The sequence below is a fragment of the Gambusia affinis genome, linkage group LG12 (genome assembly GCF_019740435.1).
Source record: "Gambusia affinis linkage group LG12, SWU_Gaff_1.0, whole genome shotgun sequence".
Classification (NCBI taxonomy): domain Eukaryota; kingdom Metazoa; phylum Chordata; class Actinopteri; order Cyprinodontiformes; family Poeciliidae; genus Gambusia; species Gambusia affinis.
In genome coordinates, this window is record NC_057879.1 from 11906568 (window position 1) to 11925732 (window position 19165).

The 19165-nt window shown below is 44.1% G+C and overlaps 1 protein-coding gene across 12 annotated transcripts in view; it reads left to right on the forward strand.

Annotated features, from left to right (window-relative positions):
• LOC122841002 (myomegalin-like) overlaps positions 1-19165 on the forward strand; it is a 44666-nt gene that overhangs the window by 22591 nt on the left and 2910 nt on the right. For 2 of the 12 annotated variants that reach the window (XM_044133878.1, XM_044133866.1), the window contains 39 exons: positions 1750-1887; positions 1976-2095; positions 2176-2268; positions 2367-2591; positions 2673-2831; positions 2928-3029; positions 3348-3485; positions 3600-3779; positions 3898-4092; positions 4199-4375; positions 4462-4569; positions 4651-4737; positions 5178-5281; positions 5388-5536; positions 8120-8232; positions 8323-8489; positions 8625-8901; positions 9521-9704; positions 9999-10115; positions 10218-10483; positions 11058-11272; positions 11470-11587; positions 11698-11815; positions 11927-11981; positions 12452-12699; positions 12787-12891; positions 12975-13133; positions 13242-13490; positions 14268-14399; positions 14476-14592; positions 14696-14885; positions 14963-15084; positions 15839-16075; positions 16185-16286; positions 16483-16703; positions 16780-16923; positions 17024-17162; positions 17947-17993; positions 18188-18242. In XM_044133878.1, the coding sequence (XP_043989813.1) occupies positions 1750-1887; positions 1976-2095; positions 2176-2268; positions 2367-2591; positions 2673-2831; positions 2928-3029; positions 3348-3485; positions 3600-3779; positions 3898-4092; positions 4199-4375; positions 4462-4569; positions 4651-4737; positions 5178-5281; positions 5388-5536; positions 8120-8232; positions 8323-8489; positions 8625-8901; positions 9521-9704; positions 9999-10115; positions 10218-10483; positions 11058-11272; positions 11470-11587; positions 11698-11815; positions 11927-11981; positions 12452-12699; positions 12787-12891; positions 12975-13133; positions 13242-13490; positions 14268-14399; positions 14476-14592; positions 14696-14885; positions 14963-15084; positions 15839-16075; positions 16185-16286; positions 16483-16703; positions 16780-16923; positions 17024-17162; positions 17947-17993; positions 18188-18242 (5872 nt within the window). The remainder of the gene's footprint in view (positions 1-1749; positions 1888-1975; positions 2096-2175; positions 2269-2366; positions 2592-2672; positions 2832-2927; positions 3030-3347; positions 3486-3599; positions 3780-3897; positions 4093-4198; positions 4376-4461; positions 4570-4650; positions 4738-5177; positions 5282-5387; positions 5537-8119; positions 8233-8322; positions 8490-8624; positions 8902-9520; positions 9705-9998; positions 10116-10217; positions 10484-11057; positions 11273-11469; positions 11588-11697; positions 11816-11926; positions 11982-12451; positions 12700-12786; positions 12892-12974; positions 13134-13241; positions 13491-14267; positions 14400-14475; positions 14593-14695; positions 14886-14962; positions 15085-15838; positions 16076-16184; positions 16287-16482; positions 16704-16779; positions 16924-17023; positions 17163-17946; positions 17994-18187; positions 18243-19165) is intronic. The other 10 variants (XM_044133871.1, XM_044133867.1, XM_044133870.1 and 7 more) reach the window with 10 other exon arrangements.

Consider the following 19165-nt stretch of genomic DNA (forward strand, 5'->3'; position numbering starts at 1 on the left):
CCACACTTTGCAAGTGCAGTGGGGTTTAGGTAGGCAGTTGCACATGACATGGCCTGATTCCCTAATGACTGCGTCTGTCAAAACGAGGAAACAGAAAATGAAAGCAACCATTTTTTTTATATTGATCTTAAATATCTTACTGAGATAGACTGAACTTTCTAAGCTGAGATTCTGTGAGTAGACTTTTTTGTAGAAGAGATATCTTTGCATGGCATTTGCACAGCAGATGAACGCTGACTTTCTAGCCAGTCGTAGCTCTTAAAAATGGCTTGAACTCAAAAATGTTCATAACATTTGCATCCAACGCCATGTTAGCAGATATTAATGTCTGCACTTTAACAAGAGGCTGTTCAGTTCGTCACGTTTTCCTCAGATAAAACTACAACAAATCTCAGCTCACTCCCATCAATAATCTTTTGTGAGGGGGATGCATTCATTCTCTCAAGCACAGGCTGATGACTGAAGTAGGTTAGATGAGGGGAGACATTTAAAGACAGAGTGGCTCCGCTGTTGACCTATTTTCTGTAGACCTTGAGGCAAAGTGATCCACACAATGTCGGACCTTCTCAGCTCCTCTCTGCCCCGGTTTGCTGCTACATTAACACAATTCAAGGCTTTATCTTTTTGTTTGTTTGTTTTTGACAAAGAAAACATTGCTTATCTATTAGGTTAAATTCTGAACCTCACAACATGCTAACCTCAGTGTTGGTAGAAGTATAAATTGTCACGTAATGATGCTTTTATTGAAACACTTTGGGTGCAGTGAGTGCATGACCGCACTCACAAACCACTCCAAGCCACTCCAGTGTCGTCTCTGCCTCATGTGGCCCATTAGCTTGTAGAGATGAGCAATTAGAGGTTTGTGGCAGATATCCAATCACGGATATTTTTGGAAAGCTTTAACCTGCTTGCAATGATGTCCATCCATTTAAATTTCTCTTTAAGAAGCATGATACAAAAAGATGTAAATTTGGCATGAATTTGCAAACCAAAAACAAAATGAAGTTGACATTTTGAACTGCCTTTAGAATCATATGATAGTGTTTTGCATTATTAGCACAGCTAGCATTACACTGGGCTTCTGGTATTCTTGGGACTTGGAGACCACAGTCTCCCACAAATAACTAAACTCTGTGAATACTTGAAATCTCTGAAAATTTACATAACTACCTATTTTAATCCTTCAAACACCAAACAAACCATCTTTGCTCTTCCACAGGAACTGTTATATTCAGTCTTCCTCAACTCCGCTAAGCTAATCAGTGCCAAGAAAAATAAATTGGCTGCCTTGCAAGTGCCCACGTTGCACTGCATCTAGAAATTTCCAATCTACATTTTCTTTCATATATTTTGTGAAACAAATAGAAAAAAAAAACAATGAATAGTTGAATTTATCTGTGAATCTGCGAAGAGAAAAATCTGCGAAGTGGTGATTCTGTGAATACTCAGATGTCATCAGTCAGTAGTCCTCTGTCCTAAAGCAGCAGTCTCTGCATTTTAAGAGAAAGGAGGACCTTCAAAGGTCAAAATGCCCTAATTCAGCATATTCTATGACGGAGATTGAAAGCTCAGAGATTAGCCTTTGATGTTCTCCTGTTATCTGCAGCCTGAATGAACCACAGTAATGTCCCAGAAAGTTAAAATGTATACCTTTAAGTAGAGATTACTCTTTTTGTACTCTTTGTAAGAATATCAAACAAAATGACGAGTTAATTACAAATATATCTTGTTTAATATAATCTTTTTCAGAGCCTCGTTGAGGAACAGCAGAGCCAGCTCAACCAGTACGAATGTGCGGCAGGTCAGTGCGTCAGCGAGCTGCAGAAGGCCCAGCTCCAGGTTCAATCCCTGCAGGCAAAAATCCAGGAAAGCGAGGCCAACAACATGGTGAGGCGCAGTAAAAATAGCTACATTTTAATCACACTGCAGGTCTGATTTTCTTTCTCTTTTTTTTTTTTTTCCCCCCCATTCCTAGAAGCTGCAGGAGAAGCTGAACGAGATGGAGTGTGAGCTGCGTTCGCTCCGACAGGCGACCCAGAGTCAGGAAAGAACCATTCAGGGCCTCACAGAGTCCATCACCACCAAAGACAGCGAGGTCCGTGTCTGCAGTTGTAGAAATCTGAAAAATCTTTTCTTTAAATGAGCTGACTCCTGTCTTTCCTCGTCTCTCTGAAGGCCCAGGAGTTGTACCATCTGATCGAAGGCCAGAACAGCACTCTGTGCAAGCTGCAAGAACTGGCACATCGTAACCAGCTCGCTCAAAGCCAGGTGAGACCTGCAGCATGTTTTATGTCACGTTTCCCGTCCCAGAATCCGTCTGTATTCATGGTTAAGATGTGAAGCCTGATCGTTTATATTTTCTCAAGACTCCTGCGGGGATGAGCGAGTCCCTGACGCTTGGCCAGCTGCAGGACGAGCTGGTCCGGGTGCAGAGCTCTCTGTTCTCTCTGGGTCTGGAGCTGGAGGCCAGCCAGAGGAGTCTAAGGCAGAGCCAAAGGCAAGGCGACGACCTGCTGAGGTTCAAGGACAGGCTCAGCTCTGACCTACAAGAGGAACTGCAGCATAGGGAGGTCACAGAAAAACACAACCAGGTCAGCGCAGCCGTTCGCTTGGGTTTTACCCGAATACACGAGGCGCGTGCGTGTGTGTAATCGCTCCTGTTCCCACTGTAGGATCTGCGCGGTGCTCTGCAGAAGATTCGCTCTGAGCTTCAGACCAAAGAGGCAGCTCTGAAGGAATGCGAGGCAGAGAAGACGGCAGCGACGCAAGAGAAAGACGGGATCATTGCACAGCTCGAGCGCTCCCTGCAGGACAAGGAGAGGCAGCTGCAGGTAGGATCTCACACACTTTGCATTCACAGAGACACAGACGCTCATGTACATACATTTCACGGAGCGGGTGTTGATCTTTGCTGTTGCTGTCTTCAGGAGTATTGTGACATGTTGGATTCGACACAAAGCTCCAAGCCGAGAGATGTTCTGCTAGAGAAGCTGAGGGAGCGGATTAGGGAGAGAGACCGAGCTCTGGAGGTGAAGTAGCCACACAAACCCCTCTAAGAAAATTGCAAATATTACTCCAGACAATAATTTTTCCCCTTTTAAAAATGTCAATTAGTTTTTATGTCATAGAAAGCTTTGTGAGTCAACTTTACGACCTGTTATATGAGCGTCACGGCTGAACGTGGGCGAACCGTTCACACAGTTGGCTTCAGTCGGCTGTTGGATCAGAGCAACAGAATATTTAAAGGGTGTTCAGTACTTTTCTTTGTGTTTAATTTTGTTTCTTATTCCAAGGACGCACAATGTTCTGGAGTTGCACCCTACAAGTAATTGGTTTTCTGCTCGCAGCGCTCTATCGATGACAAGTTCCGCTGTCTGGAGGAGCGTGAGGGCAAGGTGAGGGCGCTGCAGCTCGCCCTCAGGGAGCAGGAGCGCGACCTGGAGAGGCTCCGCTGCATCCTGTCCAACAACGAGGAAACCATCACGGTACGCTCATCAGTGAATGTCAGAGCTGTTTTTTTTTTTTTTTTTTTAAGAATGTCCTTTTCTTGAGGTCTGTACGAATGAATCCGTGCGGGCTTGTTTTTCCTCTACCGCCAGAGTTTGGATGCTCTGGCGCGCAGTAAGGAGCTGGAGCTGGAGCAGGCAGCAGAGGCCTACAGGAACCTGCAGTGGCTGAAGCAGAAGAGCGAGGAGAAGGAGAAAACTGCTCTGAGGGAGAAGGACACCATCATCCACCAGCTGCAGGCGGCCCTGCAGGCGCGCGGCCAGGAGATGCAGGTAACACCCAACACATCCTCTGTCATACGGGCTTCCAAAGGTGCTGCTTGTTGTCCAAACCTGTGCTACCAGTTTTACTTTTGCCGACGCTGCTTTCTGTTTTGCGTACACGTTGCAGGATCTAACGACCGCCCTTGTTGCCCGAGTCCAGTCCGGCCCCACTGGGGTCGTGGAGGAGCTGAAGGCCCGGCTGGCCCTTAAAGAGAAACTGTTCCAGGAGCTGCTGTCCGACCGCACCCGGCAGACGGACGAACACCAAGCACAGATCCTGGATCTGCTCAGCACACTCGGCTCCAAAGACCAGTACCTCCAGGTTTGCAGTGCATATGGAAAGAAAATGCACCTAAATGGATCGATCAGAGCTAAAAAAAAAAAAAAAAAATCTTAAGAAAAATCTCTCCATCCTTTATTTCTTTCAGGATTACTCGTACAGGCTCTCCTTGGTGATCAGCGAGCGGACGAACGAGCAGCAGGAACTTCGCAAGCAGCTGACCCAGACAGAGCAGGAGCTGAGCGAGCTGAGGCGAGAGAGGGAGACGGGAGGAGAGGAGGAGCGTCTGCGAAGCCTCCTCAAAGAGAAGGAAGCCTTTATTAAGGTACCTGCTGATCCTTCGCTCTTTGATTTTCCCCTCACCTTGTCTTCTTCATTCCTGGTCTTACGCCACGGTACACTTTGTGTCAGGAGCTGATTCGGGAACAGGAGGAGGCTGTGCAGGAGGAGAGGGAGGCCGAAGTGAAGGCTCTGAAGGACGAGATCCAGCTGGTGTTGAAGAAGGAGAAGGAGGCCCAGGTATCTTCGTCTGACCTCCAAGATGCTGCACCAAAGTCATGTGTGTGATTATTTTTACACGGAGTCATTCTCTTCACGCAGAAAGAGATCGCTGACCTGCGCTTCTCTCTGGCCCACCGGCAGATTCAGAACGCGGCGACAAAAGACGGAGCTCAGCAGCAAGTAAGAGTGCGTCAATTAGAGGAAACAAATCATTTTTCCATTTTTATCCTTTTGCTCAATGCCCTGTGGATTTATTCATAGTTTTATTCACGTGACCACAGAATTTGATATACTTTATTGGTATTCATGCCAAAGTCAGATGCAAAGTGCATATATTTTGAACTACAAGAAAATGATACATGACTGTTGATCCTTTTTTTTTTTTTTAAAAACAAAAGAATGTGGCATGCATTTTCATTCAACCCCGAAATAACTCCAATTATGCAGTTGATGGAAATTAAATATTGAGATTCTGAAGAGAAAAAAACTTGTAAAAGCTGCAAAAGACTTGAGACTGGACTAGAGATAACAGGGAGCTACTTTCTGTTTATCTATCACATGAAATCAGAGGAAAATACACTTTTGCAGAGCACTGTATATTTTTAACTTCTACTTCTGGTCTCCAGTGTGTGCTAGAGCAGCTGGTGTCTGAGTACAACAAGCTGAATGACGCCCTGAGGACAGAAAAGAGACTATACCAAAATCTGACCCAGCTTAGCAGAAGTGACGGGTAGGTGGGGAGGAGGGATACTTTCATTTCTCCAAATACAAAATGTTTTCTTCTTGGATTTTACGCATATTTTTTTTTCTTTTCTCTGTTTTTTGTTTTTCGACAGCAACAGCAGCACAGAGAAGACCCACACCCTTCACACCGAACTAGACTCAGTTCAGGCACTTCGAGGGCAGCTGGAGGAGGTTCTGGTCAGGACCCGTAGCATGGCCCTGGCACTGGAGCGGGCAGCTAAAAGGCAGCCTGAGTTTGGAGGTGGGAATGGCGGGGACTAGCCTCCACGGCTGCAGCCGTCACTCACTAACGCTGCCCTGACGCTCAGCACTTCAGAGTGAAAGTGTTAAAGTGAGACAGAGCTGCCTCTAAGGTCTGAGGGTCAAAGAAACGGCTGAATTTATAAAGAGAGAACCACGAGGAAGAGAGTCTGACCCTCAGCCTGGAGGCAGCTCTGCCCAGTCAGCACCAGCTCTACTCACTGACCAAGCTCTGTTCACATTAACCTCTCTGAAACAAAAAATGTGCACCTCAGAGTTTTTATCTATATCTATATATATATAGAATATATTCTGTGATCATTGTGTGGATGTGTTTTCCATTGTTTCTGATAACTGCCTGCTCCGCATTGCCGTGTCTCACCGGCCGTGCTGTTACACAATGAAGTTTCGTCCTGTGGAGACTCTCAATCTCGCGCCTTGCAGTGAAACGTCTCACCATGCATCGTTTGTTTTGTGTCATCTGTGTGACTGCGTTTAACAAAGATGGCGTAGGATTTCAACTCTTAAGGGTTAACCTTAAGCTTCAGCTTTTTTTTTTTTTTTTCCCAGCACTCTGTAACGTAAAACCTGCTTCGCTCCAGTTTTTAAAATTTTTTATTTTAGTCTAACAGGTATGCACGAAACAGATGAAACCTATGAAATTTAAGCTGGTAGGTACTGCTTCATATAGAAAAGTAATGTCACTATTTTAATAAATGCATCATTTTGCAACATGTGCTTATCAGTTCTGTGTTGTAGTGAGAAATATCCAGATGTGAAACGTTGCCTGCCCGTTAGAAATTAATATCGGTAGAGGACATAATCCAGGAAACCTCATCTTGCCTCAGAGGTGGAATACATGTCAACTTTTTTTTTTTTTTTCATAAATGCAATAAAAATAAATGTACTGTTTTTTGTCAAAAGGACCTCTGGTATTGACTTATTTTTATTGTGTTTAATTAGAAAGTTGTCATAAAAATGCTACATGCCAAAAGATAAATCCACAAAATGGTCCTTGATTACACCTCCATAGATCCAACCTCGAAGTGATTTTCTTTTTGAAATCTTACAACTGAATCAGGTTTTCTGAATTTTGTTTTATTTTTATAAAAAAAAAAAAAAAAAAAAAAAAGGTAGATCCATGAATACTAAATGAAAATACGTTCTTGTCCGAATTAAACTTCCCTCCATCTCTTTGCTTTCTGGTGCATGAAACTGTGGCATGGTTGTCCTGTTTGCATGACCTTTCTGATTTTAACACCCTGTTTCATATTCCCATTATGCAAATAAGGGATATATCCACACATCAGGCATAACATTATGACCACTGAGAACAACTAGTTACCCCTTGATTGGAATTTAACAGGCAACAAGTTAATATTTTGCCCTCAAATCAGGAAAAACAGGGAAGGGGAGGATGTGATTGAGTTTGACAACTGGGTTAAAGCCTCTCTAATACTGCAGCTCTGGTGGCGTGGTCCCAGTCTGTATAATAATAAAATAAATAATAAATATAAAATAATAATTCAAGGAAGAACATATTCAGGGGTAGATGTAAGTGAGGAGCAAAGGCTGTGGTCCAAAAAACACAAAATCTAAAGTATTTTCTGATTTAGTTTCTAGTGCATATAAATTAGTATGCTTGTAATGTGACAAAGCTAACTAACAGCAAGAAATAAGAGGTTATTTTAAGTTAATAATTATTAAAGACTTTGATGCTTGGACTGAGAGTGACTTATTATTAGGCAGGTAGTCATAATGTTATTCCTGATTTTTTTTGTAGAATCTTTGATAATAGAATAGAAATGATCATTTATTTGCTATAAGAACTTGTCTGAACTAAATACACAGAGTCTGTGGAGCCACAGAGCCACACATTCAGCACTTGTCAGCGCACACAGCGCATTGTTCAATCAATAAACACCCTATTTGGCTGTGAGAGTTGGCTGCCCTGTCGTTAGCAACACAAACACTCTCCTTACATTTATTTACAGATAACGAAACAAACTTTCTGATATTAAGTGATTTGATAAATTGCTCTGAATAACTAAAAATAAACAGGACTCTCAATGGACATTTCGTGAAGTGTGAGTCTGTTTTGTCAGTAGGAACGAGTGCGTGCATCTATTTCCCTTTAAAGTTCCTGCTGAGTCACTTTCCACTGATCCTCTGTTTCCTGCAAAGCAAAAGTCTTCTCCAGTTCCTCTCTTACTCATGGATTATTACCCACAATGCTTCTGTAAAACATGTAAGCAAAGCCATTAAATGCGGTGAGCAGCGAGCACAGAGTTCTTCAAACGTCCAAATATATATGAGTCTGTGTTGGTTCTAAAGTTGGTCTCATAAGCACATCCACACACTCATTCAGAGTGAGTGTGTTTTTTCTGGCAGGCTAACAAAACATGACATAACATAACATTCCCCTTCAGTCCCATGACTTCCAGTGAGGTGGTTTAGAGCCGAGAGGTCTGTGGTGTGGAGTGGTGGTGCAGGAGCAAAACAAAGAACAGAAATAAAAACTTATAATTACATAACAGAACCGGAGGAAGTGGATGTTGTCCTTACATGGTTATTGTGCTTCCAGAGTTCAGCTCAGAAGACGAGGAGAAGGAGGAGGAAGAAGACGATGAAGACGGCAGCAGCGAGGAGTTCACTGACAGCATAGAGGAGGAGGATAACAGCCTGAACTCCACTCAGGTAAAAGCCCATTTTAGACTTCTTTCAGAAAAAAAAATTGCCTTTTCTGTTTGTGATGAGAACAAAATTGACGTTTTCCTGTCTTGTTAGGCCTCAGAGAAGCCTCAAAGAGCCGGTGATGAGTCTGGGCGACTGGTAGAGGAGACTGTACACCACCTAAAGCAGCTTGAAGATGCCAAAAGGACTCTAGATGTCAAGCTTGAAGAAGTGCAGTCGCAACTGGAAGAGGATGGATACGCGTCTTTGTCTGACATGAGGTGTGTATTTCAGAATCTCCTCGGATTTCCTGAAACATTTTTATTTTACTTTCCTCTTCCTCTGTGTGGATTCATCATCTTTTTCTCTGGTGGCTTTGTGTTTTTTTTTTTGTTTTTTTTTTTTACTTGTTGTAGGAGTGCCTTGCAGAGGTTGCAGCAGGAGAACGAGGCTCTGAGAGAAAGTCGGGGGTGTCCGAGAGCGGGGGGGCAGAGGAGGAACGCAGAGACTAAACTGAGCCGACGAGAGGAGAGGGAGAGGAGCAGTGCTGAGGAGGACGATGAAGAGTTTGAATCGTCCCCAGTGGTGTCGGGGAAGCGAGGTCCCTCTAGTGTCGGCCTGAGCACCGAGTCGGGGAAGAGGCACTGCATGAGGCCGAGCTCGCTGGACCTGAAGTCCAAACAGGCTGAGACGGTAATATTTTATTCACATTTACTTTAACAGCAATTGTTATTAAATATGTAATCCAACGCAATCACAAATAGGTTTTTATCTACCTAGTAAAACTCACAATCCTATTTTCTCCAGTGTTTCAGGTCACTGATAAATATGTTTGGATTCACAGTGTATTAGAAAAGTTTTCGCACCTTGTGAACCTTTTTAAGGCACTAAGTTCTCACAGTAAAATATTCTCACAGTATGATGCTGCCTCCACCAAGTTTCCGCACAACAAAATATAATTTTCCTTCCTTTTCACTAAGATGTGCCACATTGTGTTTTTCTATGACATACAAGCCATTTGCATTCAAACTTTATGGTCCAAAAACTTAAAAAATAAAGTTCAAAGGATATAAATTCATTGGATTGTATTTCTCCCATTTTATCTATAAAATTAATTTTAGGTGAATTCTGTGTGTTGCAAAACTTGTTGACATATTCTGTGTAATGTTAACCTAAGAAATTGTTTACATATGAATTTCCAATTTTCAGTCACTTTTGGCCATCGTTTGTTGCAGACACCCAGCTATTAATGTCATCCACAGTGGTGCATATCTGCACCTGATCTGTTGCTGAATCTCCGTTCCGTTTGCAGACGGTGAAGTCCACCGGCAGTAGCAGTGAGGCGGGAGCAATTTGGCAGGATATAGAGGAGGGTCTCCGCTCTGACCTGACCCTGAGCCTGCAGGAGAACGCAGAGCTGAAAGAGAGGTTGATGGTGTCCGAAGCCACCGTCCAGGCTCAGGCCGAGCAGCTCAAGGACTACAGAGATCTGCTAAGTGAGTTTGTCATAAGCACAGTGGCATTTTGCGGAGCAGCTGTGCAAGTATAAAAAAAATAAGGGCACATTGTGCAGCACTTGGAACTGCCAACTGCCTTAATAGTGTGAGGTTTATTAAAGGCCACACACAACACTGTAAAAGAGAACTTTTTCAGAAGGGGACGTTTCATCCAGAGGGGGAAGGGCAGGTGATCTAGCACCCCCTGGTGTCCGTCTGTGACATCACCTGCATGGAAGATGATCATATCCTGAAAAACACAATCAGGTTATGACTGTTCCTGTGTTATTGCAGCAGAAACGTCCGTGCAGCAGGCCAGTAAGCAGGTGCAGGTGGATCTCCAGGATCTCGGCTACGAGACCTGCGGCCGCAGTGAGAACGAAGCCGAGAGAGAGGACGCCAGCAGTCCAGGTGATCCACACAGACCCGGCTTCTCTGAGACCAAAATGTCCTTTCTCAACCCCTCCTGACTTGTCGGGCTTCATTACGCCTCGTCCTCTGTGATCCGATCAGAGTTCGACGACTTGGAGATGTGCACGTCGCTGTCCCAGCCTCAGGACTCTGAGGGTGCGGGTGGCAGCTGGTACGCCGGGAACTGTAGCGGGAACAGAGGGGCTTACAACACAGGGGACGAGTCTGCGTCTCTCCAGCATCTGATCCAGGATCTGCGCTCCCAGCTGACCCGCTGCCACAAGGTGATCCGTGGACTGCAGCTGCGCGTCCGCTCGCTGTCCACCACCAGCGACTACGCCTCCAGCCTGGAGCGCACGCCACGCAAGGTGACCAACACATCACCCTGCAGGATTTTGCTTGATTTTGTTCATGTGGGTGAGGAGAAGCAGATTTGGTCCTCGGTGACCTCTGGAAACCTAAAAAAAATATTTTGGGAATATAAAACAAACATTTTTGCTGCACAAACATAACATAGTTGACTGACACCATATTTCATTTGATTTTGTAAATGTAGATGAGCTAGTTGACCTTTCATGACCTTTGGAGACATTTATGAATATCGCTGAGCAAACATTTTTGCTGCACAAACATTTCACACCAATGTTATTTAATTTGAAGAAGGTGTTTGTTTTTTTTCACTCAAGTAAAAAAAACAAAAAATTTAAAACATTTGTAATTCGTAGACGTTCATTTAAAACATGAATGCAGTTTTGATTAGTTATTGTTTAAGTGATTTTCTAAAACAGTTCAATGATGAGATGTCTCTTAATTCTAATGGTCTGATGCTCGGACTGAGAACACAGACTGACCAAAGGACGTAATTGGACGTAAGGCGCTTTCCCTGAATGATATTTTGCGGTCCCCCCCTACTAGCTGCTCCGTTTGATGCCCACCTTTTAGGTCAACTGGGCGTTTGAGAGGTCGGCGGGCCCCAGCGCAGCGGAGGAAGATGAAGGCTGGATGTCAGACACGCAGCGAGTCCGCTCCAGCTCCAGGAACAGCAGGGAGCTCCAGGAGCTCATGGAGCGAGTCGCGTTGCTTGAGGCTCAGCTAAAAACCAGTGCTGCAGAGGGGAAAGGTCAAGCAGAAGAGGGGAAATGTGCCACCTGGCCTGGGTGAGATGACATAGACTGAAGTAGGAAAATGTTCTTACAGTGTGAACAACATATTCACTTGGGCAGATCTCACGTTCTCTGTTCTCTAGAGTTTATCAGCAGATGCTCATGAGTTCAGTCATAAGACTCAGAAAACTATTATCTCTCTGCATACAGTGGTTCACTTCAAACCTTTGGGCGTCTCTTCCTCTCCTTAGGAAGTATAACTCTCTGATCCAGGCTCAGGCTCGTGAGCTGTCCCACCTCAGGCAGAGGATGAGAGAGGGCCAGGGGGTCTGCCACATCCTGACACAACACCTGGGGGATACTACCAAGGTGCTGCAGCTTCTTATGTTTCTGCCACAATTTCTTCCATCTTCTACAACACGAGGCAGAGAGAAGATTTCATGTTTATGTTTTCCTGTTCGCTCTCTAACTGTCTTCAGGCTTTTGAAGAGCTCCTGCGGGCCAACGACGTTGATTACTACATGGGTCAGAGCTTCAGGGAGCAGCTGGCTCAGAGCAGCGCCCTGGCTCAGAGAGTGCTCACCAAGATAAGTGGACGTAAGGAGAACTTTTCTGTCAGATATCCAAGCAGGAAAACCATATTTACTTTCATCCCTTGAAGTTTTTGCTCCTTTAATGTGTTCCAACCTTCCTGGTTCCTAATCATAGGTCAGTGGACCGAGAACCATAGTGAGAAAACAGGCCATGAGCTGGTTGCCTTAAGGTGCGTCATTTCATCAATTTTCATATTTCAATCCTATTGTGTGTGCGTTCGTGTGTGTGAATGTGCACAGCACTTGTCAGAAGTTTATTAGTAGTAGGAGCATTTTTTATTCGGAACATGTAAAAACTTCTTTGTTTGGACTGATTACACCTGGTCTTTTATTTGTGCACCCTGCTTTATAATTTTAACCTTTTCAGCTTTTCAATATTATTTCAGAAAGCTATAAAGAATAGCTCACAGCTCTGTGATCTGCTGACATCCTATAAGGTCACCAGCTTCAGCTCGTTAACTTTGCACAGTCCTTTCTCATGTCCCCCCATTAAGTTGCTGTCATGTAACACAATGAGAAACCACATGGTTGCTGAAGGTGACTAAAAGTTAATCCGCTCTCCTTGGTTATTCCAGATACTTTAGTTGAACAAATAACCAGAAAATGGCTTTGACTATAAGTCCTAATTTTATTCTTGCAGGCTGAGTAAGGAGCTACAGCAGAAAGATAAACTCATCGAGTCACTCCACACCAAACTCCACCAACGTCCTGAGACTCCGTCCAGCTGCCACGCCCTCTCTGAGACCACCGACCAATCGGACAGGACCTCCCTGGTGTCTGATGAGTACCAAAGCAACGAAGACTTGGAGCTGTGCTTGGACATGGCAGCCACAGAGTTTCCGGAGGAGCAGCGGCTCCGGCAGCAAGGCCACGCGTCACAACCAGACGGTACTTTTAAACTCTTAAACTGACTTGTTCTTTCTGCCTGCGATACGCATCGTTCTGTCCCTTCATCTTCCATACACCCTCTCCTAGTCCGTCCATCTCTCCCACCTCTTCGTGGCCTCCTCAAGGCTTCCAACAGTTGTCCCAACATGCTTTGCTCTGCCGCTGTAGGTCTGAACACACCTGCAGGTAGAGGTACAGGAGTCACCGCAAAAGGAAAATAAAAGAAATTCTTCTTTTGTGTTTGGTATGTTTAATTTCCTGTCATTCTCCACCAGCCCCTTTCAGTGCACCCATCTCCTCCCTCTTTGTGTCCTCCGGCCCTGATGTCTGGGGTTACGAAGTCGTTTCTAACCCCCGGCCCAGGGCCCTCTCTGTTACCGCTGTTCGCCCAGAGCTGGACATGCTCTACAGACAGAGGCATGAGCAGAACAGGGGTGAGGGGCCACAGAGAGTGTGTCATGAGTTAAATGTTTTGGATTTGGACATTTTCACTCTGTCTCTTTCTCACTCTTCTCTTCCTGTCCACATGTGTCTGATTACAGGATTCCCCGTTCCCCAGGACAAGTCCTTGTTTGGCCTTTCGCCTGGCCCTCACAACCAGCACGACCTCTCGAGCTACAACCAGCTATCCCATCATGCCTTTCAACACTACCAGCTAGGTGGCATCCCTGAGTGCCACTCCGTTAAATCTGACTCAGGTCTTTTGAGAGGACAGCCTCTGTGGGACATGGACAGCCTAGTTCAGCCAACCGAGACCTTTTCTGGAAACCAAACAGCAAGCAGCCAAACAGGTGAGGCGATAGTATGGAAAAACAACTTTTTTCACTTTTTGTTACTTGACAACTAGGAATTTTAACGCAGTTTTGGTCCGGGGTAGACTTTAGAAGTGACTTACAGGAGCAGTAGCCCAGGGCCACACTTTTTTGAGTGGGTCCACAGATTTTTATTTTTTTATGAATCTTCCAAATATTGTATTTTATATAAGAGTCACCTGCTCATATCAGGAAAGCCGTAGTAATACCTTTGGATTTTAATTCATATAAACAATACTCAAGTACTTGAAAATGAGGAAGTTATAGTAATTTTTGGGAGGAACAACATGGTGTTACTGGGACGTATTAAACCTACACTTGGTATCATCATTTCATAATTAAGTATGTATAGAACTATCTGTTAATGTTCTGTAATTTACATTAGCAAAATAATTTTTCTTTAGTGAAAAGGGGATCACAACGGTCTCCAGCCCACGTCCTGGTAAATCTGACTCTGAGTTTTCAGTCATTTTAGGTGATCGACCAACAGGAGAAAGTGCTCTGTTCGCACCAAAACTGAACACACCCTCCTCACTGAAAGACACGGTTATGACAGCATCATGCTGAGAATGAGTTTGCAGAATGAGCATAAATTCTTCTTTTGATAATTCCATAATAATTAAACCAATTAAACAGACGAAAAATGTTGGTTGTGTTGTGACAAGATGTTGAAAAAGCGTAAGCGGCGTGAACCCTGTATCGTGGGCTTCGCCGTCCCGGAGGGAGGAACAAAGCTGATGTGCTGCTACTCTGCAGGAGTAAATTTGATCGAGGAGCACCTCCGAGAGGTGAGATGTCTCCGTCAGCGCTTGGAGGAGTCGATCAGGACCAATGAGAGGCTCAGGCAGCAGCTGGAAGACAAACTGGCCTCCAGCGGGCGGGATGGAGGTAAAGCATCAGCAGGATACGTCGGAAGCATCTCTTTCTTTAAATTAAATGAGAATAATCATCTTTGCCTTTTCAGGAGCACCAACAAACATCTACATTCAGGGTCTTGACACAGTCACCCAGCTTTCTAGTGAAATCAGAGTCCTGAAAGAGGAAAATCTTAGTCTGCAGTCTCGCCTGCAGACCAGCACAGGTACACATCATTGAAAAGCTTCCAAGCAACACAATTCATTTTAATTTCACAAATTCTCCCCGTAAAGCTACCGGGTTTTTTTGGGGGGGTTTTTTGCCTTCAGACACAAATGAGGAGGTGGTGCAGCTGCGGGAGGCCGTGTTTGCAGCCAGAACCCGCCTGAAGCAGGCCGAGCTGGAGGCCGAGCAGTGGAAGGAGGAGCTGCGGCGCCTGCAGGCTCACAGTCAGGACCAGGGGCTGCAGATTCACACTCTGAGGCAGGAGCGACAGGCCAACCAGGACAAAACCAACAGGTTGCTGTCGCTTCCCACATCGGTTCTCTCGTTGTGTTTGTGTTGCTTTTATGAATTATAAAACTTCACCTCACCAGGCTCCAGCACGAGATGACTCTGCTGCAGCAGCAGCTGAGTGAGAGCAGAGAACTGATCCACTCGCTGCAGAGCGAACTGCATGTTTATGATCGAGTGTGTTCCAGCAGCAAGGCTAACAAAGGTCAGTCTGTCATTTTTACCTATTTTTTATTAATGACAGTCTATCTACAGTTTATTGTAAATGTCCTTTTGTTGGCTCCATCTAGTAGAAGGGTGATTAATTACAACTTCTGCTTTATTTTATATTTTGCCACATTATTATCTCGATTTTACATGATACTTAGTTGAGGGAATTCTGACACAACTATACCAACTCCCAAGGTGCCCAGAGAGGGTCAAAAATCTGATTAGATTAAAACTCCAATAAAACCTGAAATGAAAACCATTTCACTGGGAGGCCAACGCATTTTCCCTTATGTGATATTCAGCCCCCTTTATACTTAATCGCACACGTTGTAAGTAGAGTCAAAACTGTTGATCAGGTGAGGATTTCTTTTAAAGTCTTCCACAGATTTTCACTTGAATTTAGGTCCAGACCTTGACTGGGCCACTCTCGCCTATGAATATATCAATGACAACAATGACTGCAACTCTTACAAGAAGGTCAGATTTTTAGAGTTTGCTCCTTGTATCAGCCATTTTCCTCTCACTTTAGATTTATCTGCTACCCTGTGTTAGTCTACCACATAAAAACCACACAAAATACACTTAAGGTTCAACATTATTACACAAATTCAAACAAAGTTTATGCCTGGCAAATTCTAAATTATTTTTGCCAGGCACTTTAAATAAATTAGGATAATACCAAAACGACACCATGAAGATCGACCCCGAGCCCCACATCCAGAGCTTTTTCCTGTATATTTTCTGTTCAGGGTATCTGTGTGAGGTGGCGGGTTTCCCAGTGGAGCTGGGGGAGCTGCTGGGAGAGGTCAGGAGTCTGCGGGCCCAGCTGCAGAGCAGCGTCCAGGAAAACAGCGCTCTCAAACAGCTGGATCTCCACAAGCAGCTGGAGCAGAAGTTAGGCGTGGGGTCACCGCGGGCTCCGTCTCTGTCTGCGCTGACCGCCAGCCCTCAGAGGGAAACCTTCTACAGACGACAGCTGCTGCACGGTGAGACCAAGCTTTCTAAATGTAGCAACCTGCTCATGACGCTCGGCTTGCCGTGGTGTGTGGACTGCAGTGTGTCCAAGCCTCCTCTGTGTGTCTGTGTGCTCCACAGACCCAGCGCCGTCTCCACCGGTCAGGGACATCGGTTTGTTTAACTGTGGATCTCCTGGTCCTCCCTACTCAGACCTGGATGACAGCCATAGCCCTGCTAATGGTGTGACCTTAACTGCTACTGCATTACAGTGGCTTAAGCATGCTTTGTTAAAATTAATAAAATTGTTTTACTTTTTTCTGCCTGTTTCTGTATAGCTTTGATCAACTCTAAGCTCTACTAATTCTCTTTTTCATTAGAAAGAAAACAAATTCTCGTGACAGCCTGCAGATCATCTAACGCACCTCTGTTTCTCCAGCAGACTCTCTTGACCCTCACTCAGAACTGGAAGGGGAGGCACCAGATGGGTCGTTTGCAAACCGTAACGGTCGCCACGCCATTGGCCACGTGGACGACTTCAGCGCTTTGCAGCAGCAGGTCCTGGAGGGCCGGAGCCTCGTCCAGCGCATGGAGGCCACCCTGCAGGCCTGCCTCACCCCACCGCTGCTGGAGGGCAAACAGATAGAGGGCAGCGACCTGGTCTGTGCTCATCACTGACTCGCACCGTCATGTTAAAACTGTGAACTACTCCTAACTAAACGAGGTGCGTTTGCAGGCTGTGGACTATGGATGTGTAAAGAGTCTTCTGTCCAACACCAAGACTCTGAGGCAGATCTTGGAGGAGGCCATGTCTCTGCTGAAGATGTTCTGGAGAGCAGCTCTTCCTAACACAGATCCCTCCATCCAAAACCTTAAGAAGGTCTGAGAAACATGAACATATATTCAATTAATTTACTGATGTCTAATCAAACATGTTAAAAGTATTTTGTGTGTGTGTGTGTGTGTGTGTGTGTGTGTAGGAGCAGTGCCTCCAGGAGGAGATTTTGTCCCTGAAGCTGCGTATATCTGAGCAGGAAGAAGTTCTTAAAGGAACAGTACAAAGACTTAGGAGCACCAGCCGCACCAAGGAGAGCATGGAGCACTTCATAGTCAATCAGTGTGAGTTTTTAAGTACATCTTTGTGCAAAAAATGGTGAATAAGAGATCTAATAAGTTTTAATGAAAGAAGTATGTTCAATAAATCAATCTGTTTGACACTTCATGGTAGCCGACATTAAATTCAGATTCAGATCTGCAAAACACGGTGGTGGCAGCATTATACTGTGGTGATGCTTTTTTTCAGCAGGGACAGGGAAGCTGGTCAGAGTTTAGTGAAAGATGGACAAAGTTAAACACAGAGGAAAAGACTTGAGACTGGGGAGGGTGTTCACCTTAAAGCATGACAACAACAGATCTGAACGGTTCAGATCTAAACATGTTTGTGTTAAAAATGGCCTAGTCAAAGTCTAGAAATGAATCCAATTCAGAATCCGTTGGAACTTGAAAATCTCCATTCATAGCTGCTCTCCTATCTAATCCTATCTTATCTAATCTGACTGAGCTTATGCTGCTTTTCCAAAAAAGAAAAAAAAAATGAGTTTTTGTATATGGAAAAACAAGAACATCAATACCCCTAAAGGATTTCCAGCTGTAAGTGAAGTGAAAGTTTATTCTACAATATTTTGACTGTGGCAGACTAAATGCAAATGTGTGCCACTGTTTTCATATTGTTATTTATAAAACTTAGAGTTATTATCCTTCCTTTTCACATTGTGTACTACTTTGTGTTGGAATATTATATAAAATCCCAATAAAATACAAGAAAATTTGTGATTGTAATGTCACAAGTTCAAACTGGATGTGCTTGAACTCATTTTTTTTTTCTTTTGTTTTGTTTTTCCAGTATCAAGGACTCGCGATGTGCTGAAAAAAGCTAGGACTAATTTAGAGGTAACCACACTCTTATTCTCTTGGATAACATTAGATTATCTATTTGTGCTCCATGTTTTTCTTGTGTGGTGATCAGGGTTACTTGTTATGTCCGATGTGTCTGAAATGTGTGTTACAAAGTCATCACTACTGTCTCCTTGTTCCTTCATTCTGAATTTGTCTCTCCTCCTTTCTCCCCCTTTATAATCCCTCAGAAGAACGAGCTGAGGCTCTCCTCTCTAAGCTCCCCCCCCTCCTCTCCTCCTGCTGGTAATTGTCTGACATCTTGTGGTGTGCCACACGGGTACATGCTTCCGCAGGCTTTCCACTTTTCATTGTCTCAAAGATGATGGTTTATGGAGTTCTTATTATGGCAAAGGCAATTCTAGGAACTGGAGCTGCCCTTTTTTGTTCCTAATGACATCACTGTTTCACATCCTACAAACTCAGAAATGTATTTTTACCATCTTTTGTTTTATAAACTATGTTCTTTATTATTTTGTATCATACAACTGGTGTAAAAGAGATATTGGATGTTAAGTTGTTTTGACATATTTCTTCACATAATGCTTCCATAACCATGCTTTGCTTAGCCATGCTCTGTTATTGGTGCTCCTTATGTGTAAAAAGCCACAAAATTAATATATGTTTCATTGCAGAAAAAGGATAGTAGGATAATCTCAAATCACAAAATTAATCACGACAACATTTTCTACTATAAAAAAGATTACTTTATTTTAAGGCTCTTAATTTTTTACCAGTGATGCCAATTAATGATTGATTGGTCTAAAACACCTCCTACTTTCACACAACTTTAAAAGAATAATAATAGCTTTGTAGAAGGCTTCATAAGGTTTTTATAAAGTCTGCAATACCTGTATTCACAGTGTGTGTGTGTTTGTGTGTGTGCTGCTTTAGTTTCATGGATCAGTGTCAGACAGACATCAGAAAATCTTGACCTCTGCCCTTTAGCAGCAGAAATGAGGAGCTACTGTAAATAAAACCCTGGATTGCTTTACACCATAACTATACAACTACATCACTGTGCGTGAATGCTATGCTAACTGTGTGAAAGCATTGCTTTTCATCTAATCACTCATTCTCAGCTCGTCATCTGCAAGTTGTTCTGTTTTTGAAAGTTATTCTGAGAAACGTCACAGTTTGCCCTGCAGACCACTTCTTGCTGTTGGGTT